This window comes from Pholis gunnellus (genome assembly GCF_910591455.1).
Source record: "Pholis gunnellus genome assembly, chromosome: 18".
In the NCBI taxonomy this organism is placed as follows: Eukaryota; Metazoa; Chordata; class Actinopteri; order Perciformes; family Pholidae; genus Pholis; species Pholis gunnellus.
Genome location: NC_136545.1, coordinates 18,422,197 through 18,448,181, shown reverse-complemented (window position 1 = coordinate 18,448,181; position 25,985 = coordinate 18,422,197). Strand labels below are relative to the sequence as shown.

The 25,985-nt window shown below is 44.6% G+C and overlaps 1 protein-coding gene across 3 annotated transcripts in view; it reads right to left on the bottom strand.

Moving 5' to 3' along the window:
• Positions 1-365: 365 nt before the first annotated feature.
• The window catches only part of fcho2 (FCH and mu domain containing endocytic adaptor 2), a 39,818-nt gene continuing 14,198 nt past the window's right edge, over positions 366-25,985 (bottom strand). The window contains exons 7-31 of one of the 3 annotated variants that reach the window (XM_079179161.1): positions 25,415-25,513; positions 20,764-20,860; positions 17,320-17,364; positions 17,076-17,145; positions 16,967-16,991; positions 16,636-16,692; positions 15,897-15,954; positions 15,541-15,716; positions 13,216-13,240; positions 12,658-12,702; positions 11,948-11,987; positions 11,717-11,802; positions 10,288-10,371; positions 8,415-8,936; positions 7,881-7,996; positions 7,660-7,789; positions 7,409-7,492; positions 7,088-7,147; positions 6,438-6,549; positions 5,653-5,808; positions 4,778-4,910; positions 3,888-4,087; positions 3,722-3,786; positions 3,080-3,244; positions 366-2,990 (exon numbers count right to left, since the gene is read on the bottom strand). In XM_079179161.1, the coding sequence (XP_079035287.1) occupies positions 2,968-2,990; positions 3,080-3,244; positions 3,722-3,786; positions 3,888-4,087; positions 4,778-4,910; positions 5,653-5,808; positions 6,438-6,549; positions 7,088-7,147; positions 7,409-7,492; positions 7,660-7,789; positions 7,881-7,996; positions 8,415-8,936; positions 10,288-10,371; positions 11,717-11,802; positions 11,948-11,987; positions 12,658-12,702; positions 13,216-13,240; positions 15,541-15,716; positions 15,897-15,954; positions 16,636-16,692; positions 16,967-16,991; positions 17,076-17,145; positions 17,320-17,364; positions 20,764-20,860; positions 25,415-25,513 (2,673 nt within the window). In that variant the 3' untranslated portion in view covers positions 366-2,967. The remainder of the gene's footprint in view (positions 2,991-3,079; positions 3,245-3,721; positions 3,787-3,887; positions 4,088-4,777; positions 4,911-5,652; positions 5,809-6,437; positions 6,550-7,087; positions 7,148-7,408; positions 7,493-7,659; positions 7,790-7,880; positions 7,997-8,414; positions 8,937-10,287; positions 10,372-11,716; positions 11,803-11,947; positions 11,988-12,657; positions 12,703-13,215; positions 13,241-15,540; positions 15,717-15,896; positions 15,955-16,635; positions 16,693-16,966; positions 16,992-17,075; positions 17,146-17,319; positions 17,365-20,763; positions 20,861-25,414; positions 25,514-25,985) is intronic. The other 2 variants (XM_079179159.1, XM_079179160.1) reach the window with 2 other exon arrangements.

Here is a 25,985-nt window from a genome sequence, read left to right as displayed (position 1 = left end):
ATATCTGTCAATTCAGGTCACGGTGGATTTTCCCACTGCCGACATCTTCAGGTGGTTTTAGATAATATAACCGAAACGTCTCCAGTTCGATTCCAACAAACGACTTTGCAGCACGGTTCTACCCCCGTTTCCTGTCGACCTCGTGACTGCCGAAAAGAACCGTCCAATAAAAGCAATAATGCTCCAAAAATGATGATACTTCACTGGATAAGTCCTGCTGGTGCCGATAGAGGATCAGGAGATCACCGGGCTCCATCTCTGGGGACCATGAATATCTGTGCAAAATTTAAATAAAATAAATTACATGACTGAATCTCTTATTTTAATCTTCATGACGCGGCTAAAAGAACCCACACGGAACACGCTTAGTCATTTTAATATATTTGTATATATTCATATATTACACATTTAATACAGGCACAATGAAAAATCATAAAGTAGAGACAAAAGTGGCTGAGATAATTGGTAAAAATGTACAATTTATGAGAATCATTTACACAATGTTGCACTCTTTAAACTCTGTTCAATACAACATATAAAGAAATAAAAGATGTGAAAGTGACAAAAAAAAGGACCCTTGGAAGTTAATTTTATACGTTTTAGAGAAAGCAAGAACCAGCTCGCTAATACTGAACACGATTACTGAATCTGTGAACTCTTTTTCTTTAATGCGTTCGTCTAATCTGACTAAAAACCACTGACATCATTATTTAGGAGAAAACACAGACGGACATTTCTAACTGTACAAATGTCTGAAGATACAATTTTAGGATTCTATGTAAACTCATTCATTTCAAATACCTTCAAAGATTTGGCTGATTAAAGTCCAGAGCGAGATGCAAACATTTCGGTTTATCAAACTCAATTTAAACGGATAATTCCATCATCCGTTTGAGATTAACGTCTGCCTCTAGATTATTATCAAAGTCTTAAACCCGAATCATACAAAACATTAAAAACTGGAGACGATCCCCGCGGCCAGATGTGATGAATGAAATCAAATAAATGATCAAGTGAGAGATGGATGAATCAAGTGTGGATATGAAGTTTTAAATCACCTGCAGACCAGTCAGTTAAAAACGACTACGAGTAACTTTCTATAGCACAGCGGAGAGTAAAAAAAACAAGCCTGATGTGGAAAGTTAATTTTCTTAAAATCGTATCTGAGAGGTCAGTTGACCACACGATGCACAGTGTCTGAAACATCACAGCTTCCAGGCAACTAACCAATCTCCAGACACGTCACATACCAGCATCATTAACCAATTTAAGGATCATTACGTGGTTGAGGTCAATGGGTGAAAGAAAAACACAAAACTACTCCGTCAAGAAGTACAACAGCTTCTACAGCAGCAGCCTTCATTAGTAAAAGACAAGAATGAAGCACCGAGAGTCAAACGTGGCAATTATCCGTCCATTCATCCGCTTTCTATAACCCGCTTCTGCTGCTGCTGCTGCTTTATCCCAGCATGCACTTGGGTGAGAGGCAGGGCAGGCCGGTAATCTATATCACAGGGCAATGGCAGTACTGCGTCACAATATTTAACCACAGTCGACGACACCGGATTACTCAGCGTCGTGGGCAGTTTGCGATAAGGCGTTCCCATCACTCGTTCGGCCTCATTGTGCTACTTGCTCACTGACGTCGTCTACAGCGAGCGAACGAGAGGTTCAGGTCAACCGACGAGCGTCGGAGAGAAGGAAAAGATAGAAAAGAGTCCGATGGTCAAACTCAATCGATGAGGAAGAAGGCAAACGTGACTCATTCATTTTTGGAAGACAAGTCGGGTTGTTGAGACATTTTCCCTTCAACATCCAAATAAAAAAGGAGTAAAAAACAAAACTGGCACTTTGTTGGTGCTATTCTTAATAATTGTGCTGTCGTGTACAAAAAAAAAAAAAAAAAAAAAAAAAGTTAGATTCAGGCACATTTCTCCATTAACGGGGCACAAAGGTGTGATTTAAAAAAACAGCCAGTTTTACAAAAAAAAGGCTGCAAGTTAAATTTGGGGTAATGTCCCTGGATTCTGTTTTTTTGTCTTAAAGCATCGAAAACATTTGACAAAATGTTTTACAGTCAAGAATGCTGAGATCTCTTTCATAAAGTATTCAAATTTAAAACTTTAAAAAGTACAAGCCAGGACCGAGAGGGGAATTAAAAAGACCACGCTGATCACAGACCCCATGAGAGGTGATTGTTTAATAAAAAACCCGCTCCATGCATTTGACCGCAGAGAAATGTAGCTTAAATCTGGAAACCCAAATTTGGGTCAAACAGCACTTGTGTTGCCTGTTGATCCGCGCTGTAAGAGGAGGCGCTGAGGTCAGATTTTCTTCTTTTTTGCATTAGTTTGAAAGCACTTGGATGTTATTTTAAGAGATCAAGCTTGTGCCACACGTGTGCGAGTGCTTGTCTGAGACAGATTCTACCTTCATTGCTTCATTGCACATGATGAAAAAAGACGAGGAGAAAGAGAAAAAAGAGAAAGAGCAGTAAACAAAAACGGATTTGAGCGCCGAGTCAGAGCTGGTTAAGCAGAATGATCAGTGTTAATATTTACAGGAAGGACATTTTATATTCCTTATAGGCTCTGGAAAGATGAATATAAGAGGAAGAAGAGCATCTGAAAGATTGTTAGTGCACGTTTTTCTTTTTTATGATTTCAAATACAATATAGATTTATATCTAATCCATAAATTGTTTCTGACTATACAAAAGTGAATTGATCAGAAAGCATTATTAAATGTCATATCTACACATTTCCTGAAAGCTCATCTTAGTCTTCTTTTCTTTTTCTTTTATTAAACAGTGTTCAATACTCAGTGCTGCTTTATTGTAGTGAGATTCTCGCCTCCCGGGCTAAAGCTCAGATGGATCCGGAGGTTCAGGAAGCCTCAGAAAGTCGCTGACTTGTGTCAAACAAAGATTTGTTTTTCTTTTCTTGAGAACCAGAGTGGTGAGTCACCTCAGCAATCTGCCATGTAACGTCCTAAAGAATAGAAGAAGAGAAGTGAGCCGTTTGAAGCATTAACTGCAGCAGCATCGGGTGCGTGCGGACGATCCGGCGTTCTAACCTACCTGTGGCAAATCTCTTCTTGTTGAGAGAAAGTCTGTATCCGGGCCCCTGTAGCTCCATGTCCACTCCTGACAGGGTGCTGCCCTCACTCATGAACTGCACCGCTAGAGTGGTGGGGTTCGACGGTCCGTCTGACAGCTCAAACTTGGCCCTCAAGGACCCGGCGCCTGGTGTCAAAACACAAACAAAATGCACTCACTTGGCAGCAGCAGGGGCGTGAATATGGACAGATCGGTTGCACAGGGAGCCCCGTAGACCGGGCCCTTGCAGATTGCAGCCTTAGAAATACGAAAAAGTTTCTCCTAATTTTTCGTGTTTCCCTTCAAAAGTCCAGTAACGCGTGTCAACTTGTTCCATGCTCAAAGGAAACTTCCGAAACAACTCAGTTAGGTTCAGGCAACACAAGTACTCGGTTAGGTTTAGGAAAAGATTGTGCTTTGGGTTAAATCACTACCGAAGTATTGTGTGTTTTCTATCGTTTGTACTTCTGTGTTCATGGTTTCGTGGGATATCGACAAATCACAGCGCTTTCGTTTTCATAGGCAGAGCTCCAATCGCTGCCTGATGTCCTCAGAAAGAGGAAAACTCATCTTGGTCATGGTTTTGAAAATAGTCTCTAGTCGCAAACAAAGAAGATGATTTACCTTCATTGTCAGACTTTTCTGAGATGTCACTCAGCTTCCACAGACACTTATTCTGCTCTGGATTCCTAAAATAAGAGAAAGAAATAAGCTTCTGCTGGTTGAACTAAGGGACACATTTTTCATACTTTCTGTTCTCCTGCAACACACAACGAGCACCACATGTTACCAGATGGAGTTGGGCAGAGACTGCATGTTGGTGACTCCCCCGTCGACGGGCACCAGGATCTGAACGTTGGAGAGCGGACCGGGCGAGGCCATGGACTCCGGGTTGTAGCGGTAGTCCACCCGCAGGTCCGACGTGCTCGGTGTACACTTCCAGTACACGGCCAGGTTGAGAGGAGTGGAATGGATCCCGTCGGACTGCACCTGAGCACAGCGGGATCGAACAAAGACGCTTTGAGTTTACGCAAAAACCCACTAAAAGGCAATCAAACAGTCACAATGCAATGATGCAATGATCTTGTACGGTGCTGACAACTTGGATTTAATAGTTGAAGCTTCCACAATATTAATTCATATGCACAATGACTTAAATATAAAGCAATGTAATCATGTAAATAAGCCAGTTTGAAGCTATGAAACCAGCCTTCATGGGGTTTTGTTTTGAAGATGATGTCATCCAGCGGTTGGCATTTCGCGTGTGAGGCTGCAGGATTTTAGTGCCAGGCAGTACAGTATATAGCTGAGGTTTAAACCAGACTACAACATGGTTTGAGAAGTAGTAAATTCAATTATAAAGCCAGCTAGTGACCACAAATTAATTCAATTCCACAGACTGTGAGGATGTGTGGCAGGGCACAGACGACAAGGTTAAAACTATTTGATTATTTTAAGAATATAACAGACTAAAGCTGCTCAGGGCTGGAGGATCAAATACAGCATTATGACTCGGTTATCACATTTTACATCAACAAATACATTCTGCACTAATTACATTTCCCTGATCTGCTTTTTCTGCTTCTTTCTCAGACTTGTCTGGAGTGTGAAGCACTTTTTTTTTTTTGTAGAAAGCATTCTCTGCCTCCAGTCGTTTTATCCGGATTACGTTTGTCTGACCTGGTATTTTAGGATGTCCACGTTATAATAGGACGCTGTGGGATTCTGCTCCGAAGATTTCCTGAGGTAGGACGTCAGCGCTTGCATGTTGAACCAGAAGTCCTTGGAATTTGAGTCACTTTGGGAAGGATCACTAGATAGAAAGTAAAAACAGTCAGAAAGACACACACACACATACACACACACACACACACACACGGAATAATCAGAGGCTCAATTATTCATTGCTCTTCCTGGCTTTGTGTGCAAAGCTCCAATAGCTTGGAAAGAATGACCCTGTTATATCCAACCAGCTACTAAATCATGAATTCCATTTGATTCAATTAGTCCAACCATGTGGTCTTGGGATAACAGAGAGGGAGAAGAAGAAACATCAGAAAGATGTCACTTTCCTTCACTTTTTAAGAAAGAATATGAACGTGTCAAATAGAGTTTGTTTTAAAAGAAAGTCGTAGTTTTAAAGATATTAGCAACAAAGTGAAAAGCATATTGAAACCTGCTTGTGAGGTAAAAGCTACTTGAAACACTTTGACTGAGTCTAAAGAGGCGAGAGGCGACATGATGTGCGGTAAATGAAGCAGATGTGATGCGAGGTGGGCTGTTCTCTGCCGTTCAGTATTTCAGAAGAGACATGCTGAGAACCTGGCTGTTAACGTCTGCTGGAAAATACTTGCCTGACAGCTTAATGACGGGTTTATGTCAGATCACTAATTGAATTTCCTCCCACTGCCGCAGACAACATTTCCTCCATTCTCACCCGAATCATCGCGTCTAAATCCCGCTTTCATCCGACCACTGACAAGTTATCAACTCATCGTCTCTGCAAAGCTCTTCGCCTGTTTGCATTTCAGCCCGTTTAGTGCCGAACGTCTCACCTGTACAGCAGCTGCTGGTTGGGTAAGATCTGCTCCAACGTGCTGGTGTTCTTCAGCTTGAAGGTGAGCACGGCCGGGGAGGGGTTGGTGATGAACACCTTGATGATGCCCACGGGGAACGAGAAGGTCATGTCTCCTGTGATCTTCACAATGCACCTGTGGAATGTAGCCACGTGAATAAGAATTATGTCGAGAGGCTATCGAAACACTGGCTTTAGGTTGCAGGTGTTACACATCTCCATCCCCCGCTTTCTGAATATACATCTGTATGCTTTTACAGTCTAATATAAATCACGTTTCTTCATTCAGTTGGGGTTAGCCTTAGCTGTGGTGGTAACGGCCCACAGCGGGCCTCGACCTCGCACCGCGTCTCCGCTGCATTGCTTATGAAATGTTCCATTTACTAATCCCTGCAAAAATAAGCCTTTTGCACAGCAGCAATTTAACAGCAGTTAACCAATAAACTGGCTGTATGTTTTCTCTGCCCCAGACTATAATCTGCCCCGCGTAGGTTATCCACTCTGAAAGAATGGTGTCAGACTAACGCAAAAACATTCCACACATGCAGAGCGAGAGGGAGGGACACACACACACACACACACACACACACACACACACACACACACACACACACACAAACCAAAAGGTCTGAGTGTAGCGCCACGGACTGCGATGCTCATAACGTCATATGTGCTGTAGTTTAAGATCAAATATGGACAAAAATGTGTATGCGTGCAGGTCCATGTCGGGGGCCTTTGAGCAGCAGGAGGTCATGTGAGACTCACTTAGTGGGATCAGCTCCTTTGAAGTAAGCATTAACCGATTCTGTGAAGGCCACGGCAATGGGCAAAGCATCTAGGGATGCCAAGGTCACAGGGCTGGGACCGCGAGACGTCCCTGAGAATGAGAAAGGAGCAGAGTTTGAGGTCTGTTGACTCAGCTGCGGATCAGACTTTTACGACTGCGGGGTCCAAAGCTCACATCTGAATTAGGAAGGCTTGATCATGCAAAGATGCATTATGTAATTTAGAACATTTTGTATTATTGCATTTCATAAAGTCAGCCATTCACACGTTGCAAATCAGTGCAGTGTTATTTTTCAAATAAAGAAAAATAAGCTAGGTTTTTTTAGATCATGCTGCAGCTGCTTTAGTTCAAATTCAGTAATACTAGACAGGCAGGATTACCTCACACAGCGTATTAAAATGAAAGTCAACAAAAGACGTACCCATTCACGACGTCATTATTTATACGATCAAATCTTTATAATGTTAGGAGCTCACGGTGCTGAAAAGGTGAATGTGGGGGAGCAAACAGAGAAATGCAATCACTGCAAAGCAAGGTAACCAGTTGACCATCCAGCCCGTCAAACAGACTGGTGTTAGTTTGAGTTAAATACAGAGGAGAGTCCTCTTGTATGAACTTCCACCGTTACCTGCTGGTGTTTCACACCGCTTCTCAAAGGTAGGCAGCTTCGCTATGAACACATCTTCCTCTTTTACGCCCAAATTAAAAGGCATAAAGAAGAGAGGAGGAGATAAACAGAGCCAGAGAGCACACATGTGAGGGGCGAGGCGATGCTGAGCACAGTTCTGTAAATGCGTTTTGTGGCAGGTGAGCCCTGAGCTGATGAGGCTGATATGAGTGCACAGAGATGGAGGACGAGCTAACAGGCCCTAATGAGGACATCAGTGAAATGCATGAAGGGTGGAGACGATGAAGGAGGAAAACGAGAGTTTGGAGAACGCAGACTCACTTTGGCTAAGCAGAAAGAAAGGAGAGAGGGAGAGCAGCTCTGGCTCTGGGGAGGAGAGGAGGAGAGCAAAGGTGTGCGCAGCTCCTGTAAGCAGAGGAGTCAAGGGAGGAAGGAAGGAAGGAAGGAGTGAGAGAGAGGAGGAAACACAGCACATTGTGTTGCAAAGACAAAAAAAAGGTATGTGGCAAGGTGAAGAGTTGAAGAAAAAAAAGGAGACGAAACAGTTGTAATGAGTCACGGAGGAGGCGTACCAACGGTGGGGGTGTTGCCGGCGCTGAGCGAGGCATTCGAGGACAAGGAGGAGGAGCTCTCCGCCCGGGCGAGAGGCGCAGCGGGAGGAGGGCTGGCGTTGGACGTCTTGGGCGGGGTGAACGGCCGTACCTGAGCGGAGCGGGGTCATAAACGTTAACCAGAAATGTGACTTTGTTGTGTTGCAGGTATTCTGTGGGGATGTTTTGCTGCAAGTACTCACAATCTCATTGATTCCGGTGAGTTTCCCTGTGGGGAGTTTGGGCCTGGAGGAGGGTCGAGGTGGGGGCACCAGGGCTCCGGCTGTCAGCGGGGTCGTCGGTCGGTTTGGTGCTGGCACTGCACGGGAGAAACAAGTTCTACTGGTTAGTGGCAGTAAACGGCGCGAGCATCGGGTACAAACACACCATGTGCACACTGGGCTTCATTGAAGTGAACGCAAAAAAGCACCATGCATTAAGACCTCTAGTTTGAAAACCATAATAGCAAAAACAGGTACAACAAAGAAGAAAAACACATTCCAAAATGAATGTCATGAAAAGAAACTGAAAAAGAAACATGTCGCAAACCAGGCGGTGAGTTAGAGAAGCATTTTGTCTGAAAAATAAAGAAAACAAAAACAAAAAAACAACAGAATTGTCAACTTCAAATACGAAACAAAAGCACAAAATGAAAACATAACAGTTAAAATAAAACAAAATATAAAACTCCAAACCTCAGGCATAAGACACGTCTCTAGCGTCGGTAATAATGTTACCATTGAATACTTTGCTTGATGGAGCTGCTGCCATCGCCCTATCAGTAATCCCAGAGAAGACGTCAGAGAAACAGGGGAAGCCGTCTTCTCCGCCGCCCGGCGCTTTGCAGAAGGCCTCGGCGGACTCATCGGAGAGGAAGCGACACGCCCTGCCGGAGCCGGACCGAGGCCTCTGGAGCTCCTTCACGGACGGCCCCGGGCCCTGACGGCGAGCCGGGGCGAAATTATCGCTGAAGGCGATCCACTGGCTCTGGGACCAGGACACGGAGGAGAAGGCGTCGCCGCTCTTTGGAGGGCCGGCGGCGGCGGCGGCGGAGGCCGGGCTTTTGATGGGGTCGATGGGCTCGGTGGGCAGGGTCATGGGGGCGCTCTGGGCCCTCGCTGGGGCGGGCTTGAGTGCTTGGAAGGGGTTTTCTGGCGAGTCCCAGGGAGAGGACGTGGGCGAGGAGAAAGAGGAGGCATCTTTGGACTGTTGGCTCTCTGCCAGGGGAGGAGAGCGTTCCCGTTGGGTCACCGCCTCAGCTGACGGGGGGCGGGGGGACGGGGGGGGAGGGGGGGGGGGGGGGAGGGGGCGATGTGATCGACAAGAGGCGATAAATTTGACAAATGCAGAACAAAGTATAGAAGATCAGACACGGGGCAATACAAGCATATTAAAAACAGGTAGCGGCAACATACCATCATTGCTTTTACCTGGAACACATTTTCTACCAGTTAGTACATTAGTATTGTTGCCCAACATATAACAATGTACCTGCTGGCATAAGCACTCACACAGTGATGTCATAGCTGAAGCTTTCTGATACAATCTGGTTTCTGAACCGCTGAGTAATCGCTTTGAACCCAGATGAGTCAAACATCCCTTTAGCATGATACTGATGATTTTCACATCACCGGGTAATGTTCAGTGTTAGCGACGAGTCACCGGGTCGTCACGTCACATAACAATAGTGCGTCTGCATTCGCACACACTCTCACACACACAGGAATATCATGTGAGGTGGGAGGTATTGTTCTTACTCCCGTCTCAAAACTGCCCGACAACCGATCCGAACCGTAACCATTTTGTGAGAGTTTGGCAAACAGGGTACCCATCATCTACGGCCCTCTACGACACATTTCTGTTTGTTTTCAAAGTAATCAACTTGGTTTAGGCAAGAAAACAACTTTAGGAGAAGATCTTGGTTTTGGGGTTTAAAATACGTTTGTTTGTTACGTAGTAATGTAATCTGCATTGAGTACGCAACAAAATAACATTATGTAATGTCAAGCATTTTATCATGATCTTTCAGACAAATCAAAAAGATTCTGCAGTATTGCTTTAACATTAATCTGAACACAAGACAATTTGGCCTGTTTGGAAATATTACAATTGTCTCAAGTTGTTTTTGAAATCATACACATTGCTTTGCTGATTGCCAGATCTTATTGAGCAACAAATTCTGCAAACTGGCATTTAACCAAATATGAAACAAGAGTTATAATAAGTTATAGTGTTTACATTATGTTGTTTTGTCCATTTAATCGTTGCACACACAGCACGCCAAGCATGGACCTTAGAGTTAAACTTACATACATACACAATATTAAATCTTCAGTTAGTGTCTACAATTACTACACATTTCTCTCACACAGACCTTAAACTACATGCAAACTCTGCAGAACCATAGTTTTGGTATAATATCTTTACAGATAAGGACACACTTCCTGATAGTTAAAGTAGAAGTCGGCCTGAATCTCACACGTTCACATGCATCTGAACAAAAGTCAGAAACATGAATCCCATGCCAAACAGTTGATGAATGCTTCAAGTTGTCCGAACGAGTGTTCATTCAGATCACTGTCTGATAATCGGGGCGCACACACATTTTACCTGAGGCCTCTGGCAGAAAGACGTCTGAGTCATTCTTCAGAAAAGATGGAGACGGAGGGATTGAAAGGAAGATAGAGGCAAGGTCTAACGAGAGGAGTCCATGTAAATAAATAAAAACAATAAAACATCAACATCATTTCAACTCAGCGACATCGTCATGAAACAAAAAAAAAGCAAAAACAATACGTCAAACAGATGAAAATGTACAAAACAAATCAATAAATTAAACAAATGACAAAAGGAATTCCACACATTTTTACGATCTTCGCTTCATTCTGGAGAGTTTAATCGCTTTAATAGCTCACAGACTCCACTTTGTGATACTGCTTCACTGTACACAGAGAGATTTAACAGGCTGTTAATTCCCATCACCGTATCCTAATCAGGGCACTCTGCGATGCTCTTTTGACATTTAAGCCGAGACCTTTGACAGTAACGAGACAATGTTTGACAACATACGTGCCAGTGGGCTTTATAGCCGGCCCTCTGACCTCAACGAGGTGCCAATTAACTGTGGATTACGCTTAGCCTAGGCAATGGGTCAGCGCTAATGTCACTCTCTTTAAACACTGGTGTCATGCACGTAAAGCCGTGAGATTCACTCCGTCGACGCTTAAAAGTTAAGTAAAACAAACACTTTATGAAACAGGAGGAGTGCAAGATCGGAAGAATTACTGAGAAGACAAACTGAGATGGAAAAAGCTGCTGTTTTAATTCCCTCAGGTTGAATATTCTGTTAACCTCATGGGGTCAGTTCCTCTGTTTGGGGCTTGCCCCCGAGACCAAAAGGCTCCCAACTGAGCAGCTCAGAAAAAGAAAGCGAGGGAAGAAGCGACTACATAATGCATCGAGAGAAGACGAGATCAAGGACCAGAAAGAGCAAAAACAAGGGACCCGATCACCTCAAACCTGTGAGTAAAGACCAGAACGCTCGTTGCCAAAGTTTAAATTAAACTTATGATCCTTCAGGTTTTCATGAAATCAAACCCCGTTTTCTTTTTCTGTACGAGCCACTCAACGCCTTTACATTCTGTAATTACCTCTCTATACAGCAGCTTTATATCATTTCTGCATTTATCTGTCAGCGGATCATTTTTTACCAAAGCAGTAAAGAGCTGCACAATTTACTGTGCGTGCAGCATGCAGTCAGATCTCTGATTTCTTTACTAAAACAAGGTGAGTTAGTTCGGCTGCACTGTAAACACACAACAGTTCTTCTACTAAAGCTGCACTTGTCATTTCCACCTGTAACCACAGGTGTGGTCAAATTAACCAGGACTGAAATCTTAGGAATAAAAACTTTAAAGGAACTACAGAAACCTGTTATTGGTGCAACACATTTTGTCGAGGGACACTGTAGGATAAAACAACAAAGTCTGACGTTGTTGAGGAATATATACGTGCAGTGCAATGAGGCTTTGGGGATCACCTGTTGAAGAGGACACAGAGGAAGAGGAGCCTGCTGCCAGAGACGGGCCGAAGGGGTCCAGAGACAGAAGGTCGTTGTTCGTCAGTCTGCCGGAGCAGAGAGAGAGAGAGAGAGAGAGAGACGAGTCAAACTTACAGCAGCGTTTCAAGCAAAAAGCGTCACAACTTCACTAAACGTTATAGATCCTGTGATGATGGAAATGGTGGCGGTCGTGAGCTCTTTCATACGTACTCGTACGGTGTTGGCACTCTGGGTTTTCCTAGCTCGTCACCTGCAGGGAGAGAAAACCAAATGAAGCCCCACAGACCTGCACGGAGTGATGACAGCAAGGAAAAACCCAACACAAGAGCTTCTCACCGGCGGCTGCTATTTCAATTTGCCAAAAAGTCATGTTTAAACCACATCACACCTTAAACCAGAAATATAAACTGAGGTTCTGACTGAACAAATGAGAATCTGCCGTGAAAAGCCACAGACGTCTATTTGCAGTAAGATTTCGGTTGGATAAGATTATTTCTCTTATTTCTGCCAAACACAGTAAAACCTTAAAATCTTACCCAAATACTGCAACTTTAACCATGTTTTGTAGTTTGATGGTAACACTTTAAAAACAGGGGATGGAGTGATTTTGCAAACTAAAAATAAAATCAGGCCTTGCTTTGTTATTGTGTGCCCCTCTCTAAAGTGTTACAATGCAAAAGATCCGTAGAAGCGACCTGAAGCAGCACCAGAGGTAAGAGGAGACCCGGGAATAAAACCAGACACGTTTGTGAATTCTTAATACGAGAACTGAAAGTTTGCAGCGAGAAGAACGCAGAGTCAGCGGTGTTAGCTTGTGTCAGCTGGCTGCAGGGGACAGAGGAGGAGGGCAGTGGTGGATGTTTGGAGCGGATGGGGAAGGCAGGTTTGTAGGCTTACTACTGTAGAGAAAACATACTCACCACGACCCTGAGCCTTAGAGCTTAACGAAGAAACTCCTGTGATCCCTAAGCGTGTGTAGAGTATACATCTATCAATGCAATACCTTGTGTTTTCAGCTGCAGAATGTAACTATTATAACCATTTAGAGTTACCTGCAAACACAATATGTGAAAGCAACTTTTACTTTTTAACTTTTAACTGGATTAATATTCTTTTGGATAAATGAGCAACTGGTATATTTTCTCAAGATTCAAACTGTGCCGGTGTGCAGAATGGAAAAGATAACTTCTGACATGTCCAAACATAAACAGCCAATAAAGCAATTCATCTTATTTGTACCACGGGAGGAAAACATCCCTCAAGCTCACATTCACAGGAACGAACAGTGATTTACTTTTTCTCCAGATATGTTGGTTTTGGCTCAGTTTCTGGACTTTCTTTTGTTTCCAGACAAACCTCTTTAAAAAACAACTTGTGCCAAGAGAAATGTAGAGGAGACGTTGTACAGTCGAACCCTCCTTTCACAGTCATCACCGCAACTCACAGATACAGAGAGGTCAGGCAGAGAAAATACTCACTGGACTGGTTCCTCCGCATCTGTCCCTGAAAACAAAAACAGACATCAATTCATCAAAGACGCATGCGACCCACCACGGACTTTCAACTGTTACTTGCCAGAAGTTCGCTCAGTTTGTTAAGAAACAAATCACAAGTAAGACGAAACTGATCGTTCTCCGTGCAGGAAAACACAAAACAGATCAACAAAAGTGAAACAAAGTATTTTAAGAGTCAACATGTGCAACGTTTTGGGAACTCAAACTTCTACGCTCCTTTACACACGTCAAGTAGTTTGAAACCTTAAGCCTTTGATAGTGTTTATGTAACGATATATGAGAATTCAAACATGTAAAACCGGGAGAGAAAAACAAAAAAAGGGTTGAAACTATATTATTAATTATTCCCAGAGGAAAAGGGAATTTTCCACTTCGGAGTTAAAGACAGTAAATCCCAGGGCTGCTCCTCCGCTCACACATACCAGACGTTAAACCTAGGGTGAAGTATTCAGCGGCGCAACAAACCGCGCATCTAAGCGCATCGGTCAGGGACAACGGAGAGAGCGTGCCCCCGACACTTCAACGACTTCCTTTGCAGAGGCTTTTTTTTTTTTCTCTGGACATAAATCTGCCGCGTCACGCTGCGCAACACAAGATACTGTATGCAAGATACGCTCTTGAGGGTCACCAACCCCAATGGAAGCTTAAGAGCATCAATTTCAATAAAGAATGTATTCGCACAAGGGGAAAGGTGGTGGTGGTGGTGGTGGTGGTGGGGGGGGGGGGGGGGGGGGAGATTGTCAAGGGAGGAGGGGAGGAAGAGAAACAAAATGGGTTTAAAGGAACACAGCAAAAGCATTTAACCACCGTCGAGCTGTGAGGCCAGGGTTTAGTCCCACAGGCGCTAAGCGGCAAATGGGTTCAATTACGGCTCTTGCTGGCCACACACACACGACTTCCATCGCTATTTCAATAAAGGGAACACCGCAGAGGGGGAACCAAACAGGAGGAGAAATGAAAAAGACAGAAAAATGAGCACTGAGGAGGAAAAAAAAAAGAGAGAGAGAGAGCGAGCGAGAAGGAAATCTCTCAATAATTCACACCAGATGATGCAACGTTCGTCATCACCTCGGACGTATGTTTTAACTTTTCGGTAAAATGGGAAATAGGAAAAAGGTGCGGAACAGAAAACTTAAAAAGCAGCTACAATCTAATGACTTCTGGTATTTAAATGCAAATCAGAGTCAGCGCACACAAACAGCGGTCCGTGTTTTTTTTTATACTTTTCAGGACGAGAAAGTAATTGTGGGTTTGAGTCTCGACAACAACCCAAAACCAAAGCGCAACGAACAAAGTGAAAAAGGTTCAGAAGACAACATCGTTCCTCCTGAATTCTGTTACAAAAACGTTTCATTCATTTCTAGGGTGGAAAAAAAGAAAATAAATTTGTAAAAACGAGGGAACTAACCCCGTAAAGAATTCATAAATAACCACAACAGAGTCCCGTCTAGAACAAGTGGGCCCCAATAAAACCCGAAAAGAGGGAAAGCAAACAAAGACGGGAGTGAAAATAAAAAGAGTGAGATACAACACAAACCGAGGTCAGAGCTGAAGGAGAGAGAGAGAACGGAGACATCCGGCTCAAACGTGCAGCCGGTGAAGCCCACCGGACCTCTGAGCGTGCCCTTTCAGCCGCTCCACGACGACGTTAACAACAACAACAACAGCAGCAGCAGCAGCAGCTCGGTGCGCACACGCTGCACGTTTGCACACGAGCGGTCGTGGGGTTTTTAAAGTTTAATGGCAGAGAGGCTATTTTCATAGAGCGGCGGAGAGAGGGAGGCAGAGATTGAGTGATGGTGAGGGACGAGGAGCTGAATGAAGGGCTCCATGACTGAGGTCACGGATCAGACACAGTGTGTGTGTGTGTGTGTGTGTAGCCTGCCGGCCACTGCCGCAAAGCATTCCCTTGAGTGCCTACAAGGAGGACAGTGTGCATGCGTGTGTGTGTGAGTCTGCAGTAACCAACAATCTCAGAAATGAGTTTCTGAGTTCTTAGTATATTTCTTACAAAAGAAAAACATCCCAAAGTTGTTTGACATGAAACTGAATTTGCAAAGTACAGATAAACTGTGAAATGTTAAATGTAATATATATATATATACATGTCTTTCCAATGTAAATAAATACGCTCCAAGAAAGAGTGACTAATGGCATCTAGAAGAGGGATCGCTTGGTTAAATGGCGTTCCCTCACGGAGGTTACGTATCCCCCTGTTGCCCTCTAGTGTTGCTGCAGCAGAGCAGGATGTGTTTGGGAGATTTGAGCATTTGGTGTGTTTTTCCGTACCGAGGTCGAGGGCGACAGGATGATGTTTCCGATGGAGGCTTTGAGCTCGTCGATGGTGGCTCGGTTCTGATGCGTGCCGTTGTTTGGCTGGACGGGCTTGATTTCCACGTGGAACTTCCTGGGTTCGTCTTCATCCTCCGAGTCGCTGGACGAGTAGAAGGAGTTCTCTTTGGCATGTGAGCAGACACAAACAAGTTAAGGCGACAACGACGACGAGGACGACGACAGGCACAGAAGAGTTTAAAACGGTTTGGTTTTATTCAGCTCTGACCTCCCGCTGCAGACCGAGGGAACGGAAAAACAAACAGTCATAGATTTCTTATAAGCTGGAGTGTGAAGACAAATGCAAAGGATATCGTTTTCATTTCCTTCCGGTCGGATACAGAAACCTTCAGCATCAACTTGGGGAACATTCTACGAAAAAGAAACAGAAAAAAAAAAATCACATTTAAAATCTTTGTTGCACTTTTCAATTAACACAAAGTTCAAATAAATGTATGTGTATCCTTTATAAACACGTTTTAAAGCAGCTAAATGATACACAAAATGTAACACTCATAGACAATACATTCTTTAAATCAGTACATGTAATATTATACAATTCCAAACAGGACAATTAACTGTTTAATAGTAGCTGTTGAAATTTTAACTTAAGTCAAAACTTTCAAACTTAGTCTAACTGCAGAATTTCTTCTTCTTCTTCTTTGTATCTACATTTGTCTCACTGTCATCAAAGCTGACTCGTGCATCATGTGTGGCGTTTACGTGGAAAGTTCTACTACAGATGGAAACCGGGACACAGCGCCGAAGAGAAAGTGCTGGAAAACTGTTTTCACACATTTAACTTTCACACATAATATTTGTCTGAAACACATCTGAGCAGCACCGAGAGCTGAAGGCTGCTCGCTCACAGCTTTACTACTTGGATCGTTACATTAAGATTCGATTTCGTTCGATTTGTTTTTCTATACGTTTAGAAAAAAATCATTCATAGAATGTGATTCACAAAAACAGGTCTGGATATGAATACGTATTGTGTGTGTGTGTGTGTGTGTGTGTGTGTGTGTGTGTGTGTGTGTATATGAGCTTGCTTACAGCATTCTGGATGTCTATGGCGCCGTAGTATCCAGGGGGAGCGCCGTTGGCAGTGTTCTACAAGCACAAACAGAGAGAAATGAATGAATGAATGAGCAAATCTATAAAGCAAACATGAGGGAGGGAACACAGATAGCGAGAGAGAGAGAGAGACACAGCGAGAGAGAGAGAGAGAGAGAGAGAGAGGAGAGAGGAGAGAGGAGAGAGAGAGAGAGAGAGAGAGAAATGAGAATCTGAGGATCTTTTCCACCTCCTCCTGTTTGAAATCAATATAACACACAAAGCTCAAAGTTGAGGTATAAATGGTAGTTTTGGTGAAACTTATACTCACAGCAGCTTCGACTTCTGTCGACTCCCTGAAACAACAAAATTGTCACATCATGATGAGAACGTTTCAGAAATTGTGTCGGTGGATTTAAGACGCACAACTCTTCACTCACGTGGAGTCTGTGTCCTTGTCTTTCCTTCGTCCCGGGATGCCAAATGGTTTTCTCTTTCTGGGTTTGGCACCTAAACACAAAAAACAAAACATTTTTAAACCATAAATCAAAAACAAACCCATAAATCTGCTCTTGATCCCAATATCTAAAATAAGGGTTTTAACTTGCTTTACTGAAATGCAACTGGCAGTGTATTTGTCATAAATATTTCTGTTAAAACGTTTAATTTTATAACAACACTTACCTTCAGTGGCAATAGCTGCGTTGCACTCCTCAAACTCAATGGGTCCTAATGAGACAAAAAAATCTTTTAGGTTCATTTGGCGCGGAAAGGGTCAACGACCCACTGCTGTGAATGCTGTGAATGTACATCACGCAATATTCACACACACACACACACTTTGGCACATACACAACATGCAGTCTGGCGTGCCATACACAGTGAGTACACAAACAGGGCTAGGCTGGTCCCACAGGGCAGACGGGGTCAATAGCGGAGTCAACTGTGTGTCTGGTGGCCCTCACGGAGATGTGACACTCCCTCCTGGGGACACGAAGCACCGCTCTACGAGCACAGAGTCTTCCTGTTAAGCCCCACCTGGGACATAAGAACCACCACCATCGTAAACCAATTCTATAAAAACTTCTCTGCGCTCACAGCGAACAGCAGGTCTGAACACTAAAGTGAGATGAAACTAAACCTCCCACGCAAAAGGTGCAAACCCTATTATAATAAGACAGAGAAGTCCGAGATCGCATGCAGGGAGGTGTTTAACGCCACACGGACACATCTGCTCTCATGCTTGAAACATGCCCTTCTCTCCTTCTCTCTCTCTGACATGCACAAGTATGAAGAAGAACAGACCATATATATGAACCAACAAACGTCACCGAGCACACGCGAACACACGACGCCGCTCACAGAATCGTGGCAACCTCGATTAATAGATTGAACTAACAAACTGTCGCATTGATTCCAGCCAACGGTCATAGTAACAAAAAAATAACATCGCTGTTGGTTCTTCAGATCCATCATTCTAATGATGATGGAAAACACAAACCGCGAAAAACAACAGAGTTCACACTTAATTTAATGCTCATCCATTATACACATTTACCTCCGAGGCCCTGCACTCGGACTGTCACGCTCCAAGTGTGCCTCCAGAAACATTTATGGAGGCTTTTCAAAAGGGACGGCGCTTTAACATACACATGCTCACACACACACACACACACACACACACACACACACACACACACACACACACACACACACACACACACACACACACACACACACACACACACACACACACACACACACACACACACACACACACACACACACACACACACGCTGAAGGCTGTAGAAAAACCAGAGGCAGAGCATGCAATGAGTGTGCACGTCAATCAGAGAGATCCGGGAGTTTGGGCTGTTGGTGCTGTGTGATGTTAATATCTATTAGAAAGGGTGACACCTCAGCTACATGATGAAACAAACTGTGTAACATCTGCATTAGTCCACACGGTTAACTGTGACTTTAAAACACACGTTACGGCGTATTTTAGTCATTTTTGTACGACTATTTCTTCTTAAAATGCACGACGTCTGTGTTCGCCATCAGAGCCGATAGATATGACTGGAAAGCTTAATAGCTTGCAAGATGAGAGAGAGGGATGGAGCAGTGACCCTCTGGCAATATCTCTGATACACTAACATGCCATGACCTGAAAACAACAAAGCTAATGATATTTTAACTCAAAATGTATACAGTAGCAGCAGACCAACGCCCCCCCCCCCCCCCCCCCCCCCCCCCCAGAGGACGCCGGTCGCGAGCGGAATCGACGCTTTGTTTGGCGTGTGCAGCGCCGAGTGAAGCGCAGGGAAGCGGCGAGTCACGAGAGGCATGCATCACGCCAAGTGAAGTGGATAAAGTACACCAATGACCGATCTACTCTACTGTGCAATATCAGGGCCTCTGCACCGCCGGGCGAAAAACACAAACGACAGCACGAAGCGTTTGTGTGCGCGTGCGCGAGCGCGACAAGAGAGTTTAATGCCAATCAAAACAAAATTGCCACGCTCGGTCGTAGAACTTCTTCTCGTGGGGAGGAAGCGGCGGGAGAGTCGGTGATGTCGTCGCAATCAGGTTCGTTTCCTGCAGAGGACGCTCGTAATCATTATCTCAATTGACATCATCTGTATTTAAATGCATTAGTTGGAGGTATTGTCAAACAAAGGCGATGAAAAAGGACCCCAGAAAAAGGGGTGAAATTACCGGAGAATGACACATGGCGTTCTTTATTCCAGCTCTCTGGGATGTTTAACAAATGCTGTGTGGATCTACGTAAGACCCCGGCAGAGCAGGAACTCTTTGCCGCGAGCATCCTGCGATTGCATCTGACAATATTTATGCGCACCAACTCCAAACACCAGACACATGAATATTACCTAAACCTGGGCAGACAGTACGAACTGTTTAAACATCTCCCAAACAGACGGACGACTCTGTTTATACAGGGGGAAGATGTTTCTTTTCTTTCTACTCTCTGTGAGGGAAGCATGCAGTCACGCATGAGCGGAGAATGTTTTTTTTTTTCTTCTTTTTCTTAAATTGCATATGCTTCACATGGCACTGGGAGTGGGAGAGGGGCGGAGGGGCGGGGGGGGGGGGGTTTGCGTGTCTGGCCCACCGCCAGTTGACAGCTCAGCTGGATATCGTTGAACACTCCGAACCCCCCCGCCTCGCAGCGTGTCACTTTGGGATTGTTTCCGCAATAGAAAGTTTATTCAACCTCTCTCTCTCTAAAGGCACTGGACCGGCCATCCGTTCAGCTATTTAATCAGGGGACCGACAGGTTATTTTTCTGACAGGGCCGGGGCTGCTGCGCAATCCCTAATGAACAGCTTGATACAAAGAGGGAATTTTTCTGACCGTTTTTTTAGCCTCAATTAATTCTGCTGTCCAAACAAATGAAGGCCACCACTCCTCGGACGCAGCGTCTGCATGCAGGGGTCACCGTTTGTGTACACACAAACACAGCAGAGGTGAACCCTTTGTGTCTGCGACCCCCTGACGTAATGTTGCACAAGTACGGGGGGGGGGGACGGACGAGCGGAGTCACTGGAGGATTTAAACTGTGCATTCCACTTTTACACACCGATTCATATCAGAAAAAGTTAAAAATAGTTAGAAAAAAACGGAGCTACTACAGTTGCTGCAAGAGTATCTAACGAACAATGAAGGAGCTGCGAGTGTGTGTGTGTGTGAGAAAGAGGGAGGTGGGGGGGGGGGGGGGGGGGGGAGTAGAGCCAAAAAGGGTCTGAGGAGTATTCCCTTGATTATTGTGGCATGGCAAAGTTTACACAAGAGTCATTGTTGAGCTCTGACCTCCTGAAAAGGTTGGTTCTGCCTGCTTAGTCTGCGAGCACAGCAAAGCCCCCCGTGTGTCACATGCTCACTGGAATGCCAAGCCTGCCTACCTTTACAGCAGATTACTATGATTGACTCTGATGGCCCTCTCTTACTTCTAATTGCCCCTCTCGATACGGCCCTCCCCTCCCCTCCCCCTCACAAGGAAGGGCCCCGCTCACCTCATTTATTTACTCACACCACAAACCTGGAGCCCCCCCCCCCCCAAACAATCGTTATTAGCATTAAAACGTGTGCGACTCTTGTGTGCATACCTGGTCTCTCTTTGCCCGTTCCTTTGCTCTCTGCCAGCTTGTGTATCAAGTTCTCCACTGAGGTGTTCTCAATGTTCCTCACAAATTCGGTGTGGACCTAAAAAAAAAAGAATAAAAAAAACATACATTTAAGCCTGAGAAAGCACAAGTTCAACAGCAGCAGAATCAGGTGAAACATTTTGATCCATTTAGTTTTTTAGTTGTTTTGATTTATTCATCATTTATATTCCCCGCAATCAATAAATGAAAACGTTTATTTTGGGTCGTTTACCGTGAAACAGAAAGTGTTCTGGTTGCCGGCACTCTATAACTTGACAGAGGTGTTTAACCAAGTGGGATTAACTACATATCCCAGAACTCCCCAGCACAGACGGAACAACAGCGAGTAAATATTGTATTGCGGCTCGCCGTGCTCTCAGCCCGACGAGAAGAACGAGTTTGTTGCTGAGTTCTAGCCTCGTTTGTGAAGTGAAAGTAGAGCTGGGCCGTACGTCATTATTATTTCAATATCAGGATATTAGACTGGACATTATCTTTGATTTTGGATATGGTAATATGGCATAAGTGTTGTCTTTTCCTGGTTGTAAAGGCTGCATTACAGGGATGTAATGTTCTTTACCCTCATATATACTCATCGATTCTTTATAATACATTTCATTGTGTTCGGTTAAACAATATCGTGATATTTGATTTTCTCTTCCCAGGCCAAGGTGAAAGTGAAATAAAAGTTTTGTTACCGCAAAAAAATGTTTATTATTAGTTGCACAGACTGAATCCTGTCAGCTACATAGATTACATAATGTGTTGATGGACAATTTAAAGCTGCACTGAGAGAAATCCTTTGAGCTCCAGGAGATGCACAAAACAAAGTTTATCAGAAGTGTTGCAATAGTCTTTACTGTACACGTCAGTCTTTCTTTGGTGCACTAGTAAGTATTTTCTTTCATCGTAAGTGATGCGATTAAATACATGAAATGCTCGTCCTTAACTGGGGGAACTGCAGCTCAGTAACTGTTGACTTTTACGTCTTCTGTTACGTCAGATCATACGTGTAAAGATTAGCCTCACGTGTCGAGTGTTAAGATATCCAGGGAGACAAACGCCGTCTGTTGCTATTAATTCTCCCCGGCACTTTGCCGTGAGTTGATATTAATAACATTTATTTAGTAAGTGGCCTGTGCAGACATACTGTACTTCACTGTGAGTGATTCTATTGTGTCGAGGCGAATCATTGTTGTTGGCACTGCGGCTACTGCCGATGCCCTTTGGGCGGTATCAGAGGAAGCGTAGTGTTTGTTTGCTTGTTTGCTTTGGAGATGTGCATGTGTGCTTGTGTGTGCACTGAGGGGGAAGCGAACGCGATGTATAGACGCCGGGATGAGGAACAGTGGCCGACTGTGCCATCCCACCGAAACCATTTAGACGTGCGTGATACTGTAAGCGCAGAGTGGCTCCGCTATCAAACAAACACACACGCAAACACATACAATATGTCTGCCCCCCCCCACTCCCCCCCACCCCCGGCCCCTGTGGCGAGGTGGAGTGCATTAGCCTTCTGTGCCCTGGCAGGAGAGGATGTTGTGGGGGCGGGGGGGGCGGGGGGGGGGGGTGATGTAGGTGGGTGGGGGGGCCAGAGGGCAGAGGGGAGGTTGCTGCGGTTGAGGAAGTATGCTCAGAGCAGCACACGCGATCAGTCAGGTGCTGTTGCCCTGACGGAGGGCAGTAATGTCATCAACCTGCGTGCCCTCCTCGCCTCTCTCACACACACACACACACACACACACACACACACACACACACACACACACACACACACACACACACACACACACACACACACACACACACACACACACACACACACACACACACACACACACACACACACACACACCTCGTACCATGGAGACATTCGACCACATGCTGGAAACATGCTTCTGCCTTCAAGGGATCCTCACACACACACACACACACACTTACAAAAACAAACACAGCACGCAAACCTAACAGCCACACCTGCCCATCGTGCGAGTTTAAAGACTCTCTGCTACGTCTTCCTATTGAACTTATATCTATTTAAGGTATTTCCTCTTTTCCTTACGCCGCTCACTTTCTCCCTCTCATCCTCTCATCCTTTCCTAACCCTCTTATCCTTCATGCCCACTGAGCTGATGCTGCCTGAGCTTCGTCTGAAAATACCTGCGAGGTTGACATGATCACTTATTTTAGTGACACCAACCTCCCCCTCCCCCTCCCCCCTCCTCCCTCCTCCCTCCCTGTGCTTCAGTTCCATTGCATCGCACTTCCCTGCAATTATGTGTCTCTGGTAGTTTGACCCTGCTGGCCTGACAGCAGCACCAACACTTGACTCTGCTATTGAGAAGCAGATCCTTCGTACAAACAGTCAAACTCGCTGCTGACTCCAGCGTTGACGTGGCGGGAGCGTAGACGGCCACGTCTCCTCTGATAAAGCGACGCGTGTGGAGTCCTCGGCCGGTTTCCTTATTCACCTGCCGGAGAGGAGCTTCACGCTATCGCACCGCAGACGAGCAGGCCTCTTTGCAGGTCGCTTTGAGCGTCAATAGAAGCTACTAACGCTGCTACAAAGACATCATCCCTCACAGACTTCCCACCAACGAACACCGGCAGTTGTGTTGAGTTATGACCAGCTAGCTATCACCAAGGGGCAATAACATATTTTAATCACATCTACACACATATATTTGATGTTATATGAAGAAAAACATTTATTTAAGTAATGTTACTGATAACATGACTGACTTTCTACCTCAGTTACTAAATGGAAGAAGAAGAAGAGCTCCTGACAAATTGCTGATTAATGCTTTAACAGTCGTAGATTCAATTTAATTAACTTTAAGAGCATTTTAGGACATCTTTGATTCAAATTTGATGCAAATTTGATGCAGCAGATCCAAAGATGTCGCACTTTATATTTCACACATTCAGCTTCCGTTGTCATAACCTGCCGCCTACATTTCCCACAATTCAACTCTCACTCAGGGATTCGGCTGTGCTACGCTAGCAGCGGCTAGCCTCAATCAGAGATGAGGATGAGCAAATATATATATATAATATATATATATATATATATATATATATAATATATCCCAAGTATTGTATATTCATTTTGTGAATTTGTTGGAACACATGAGATTAACTTTTTCTAATAAATCCTTAAATCTCAACAACTTTATTCACTACAAAAAGGAATTTAAGAGAGATAGTAAAATATTGTTGTGCCGGTGCATATTGTAATATTATTATAGTTCAGTGACCTGCTTTGATGATTGTAGCGTATCTTATCTGCACTCCCTCAGCACACATATCTTATTCAACCATAGGAGGGCAGCTTGTTTACATTTCTTTGTCTCTAGTGTTGCATGTATCCACTCTAATCTGAACACAGCTGATACACGTGTGACTTAACTTTATCAAGAGTCTCAGTGCTCGTCAATAAATAATAATTATTATTGAAGAAATACAGTTGGACAAAATGCAGGAATAGATACTGTGTTTTGAAGGTTAATATTCAAACAGTTTAAAAGTAAACGGCACCACAAAGTTTACCGAGTGTGTGTGTGTGTGTGTGTGTGTGCGCCTAACTAAAACCGCACTCACAATATTCCATATTTGAAATGCATGAACATGCAAATGTATGATTTTGCTTGTGTTTGCTTGTCAGCATGAATGCCTGTGGGCTCAGTGACTAAGCACAATGTTGCAGAGATACAAACTAGTCCCTCCCTCCCCCTCTTGCCTGACCCTGATGCGATTATAAAATTCAAGGTCCCTCACAATCTGGCTTGAAGAGTATTTATCAACCAAATCACAATTTCTCGGGTCTGCTCAGGTTCTTCTGGTCTACAATGTCGTCTTTTTGGCTCAGCAACAGGCAGCAGCAGCACTGCCCGCCGTCTCCTGCTCAGAAGCAGGAACCGTGGGGCTGAATAACCTGCGGTAGTCTGTCGCTACACATTCTTTCCAACTTGCCGCACGAGCTGCAGGCCGGCTCGAGGTCCCCGTCGGTGGAGCTGCGTCGCCCTCTGCGGGCAGTAAGAGAACTGCAGCTCCATCGGGAGCACAGCAGACGAATGAGGACGGAGCAGCAGACTGTAGTTAGTCTTGACTTATTCTGTGTGGCGCTGGTAAGTATGATTGCTGAATAAATAAATGAAGAGGAAATCTCTGGTTAACCTTGAATACCGATTAATACGGTCGTGAATGATGTTTGAAAGCCTTCACAGTTGGGACTTGATCGAACTTGATGCCACTTCCCCAAAACCTAAACACACTCTCTCCCAGAAACAAAAACACACCCGTGCAGCACGTTCGGCTATCAGACGCAGCTATTTGGCAAGTGTTTTCGACTTCTGGAGGTGTTTTTAGATCGGCTGAAAGGGAGTTTTGATCAGCTTTTAATTGCTCGGCATAAAAGGCTGAATGGACCATTTCCTGGTTCTCAGTTAAACGATTAGCGAGATCAAAGACGACACTAATTGATATGACACACAGTGAACCCAATGAGCGGAGCCTCAGGTCAACAAGACACCTACTCCACCCACAGGAATGTTCGAGAGCACGTATGTGTGTGTGTGTGTGTGTGTGTGTGTGTGTGTGTGTTCACACTCACCTCTCCTATCTGCATGTGCGTTTCGTCGACGGACTGCGAGTACGACTGAATGATCTCCTTCATGTGGAGAATGTGGTTTTCTTCAATGTCTTGGAATTTCTGGAACACAGGGGCGAAGGCGGTTACGACGCAGCGATGCAACAAATGTATTCGTGTGCAAAACAAACCTGCAATCCGTGGTGTCACGTGTCATTAAACAGGCATGAATACTTAGAGCTCGGCCGCCGAGGGAAAACTTCACTTCCTTATTCTGTCCCAGCCACTTCCTGTGTGTCTGTTTGGGTGGTCTATCCCGCTCAGACACACACACACACAATGATTCTATTCGTGAGATACATTGACGGAGGTTCACTTTGGCTTTGAGCAGTAGTATGGTGTAGATCACAACTTAAAATGCTAGTGTTTACTTCCACTTAAGTCTGACTCTGGGCTTCTGGGGTTAACCGAGGAGAAGGAGCATGAATAACCACAAACTGGAAAATCAAAGAGAGGATGCAGAGGGGAAGATCTCACCGCAAGCACACGGGGTAAAGAGCCACTCACTGCTGCGTCTGCACTACAGAGACGTGCA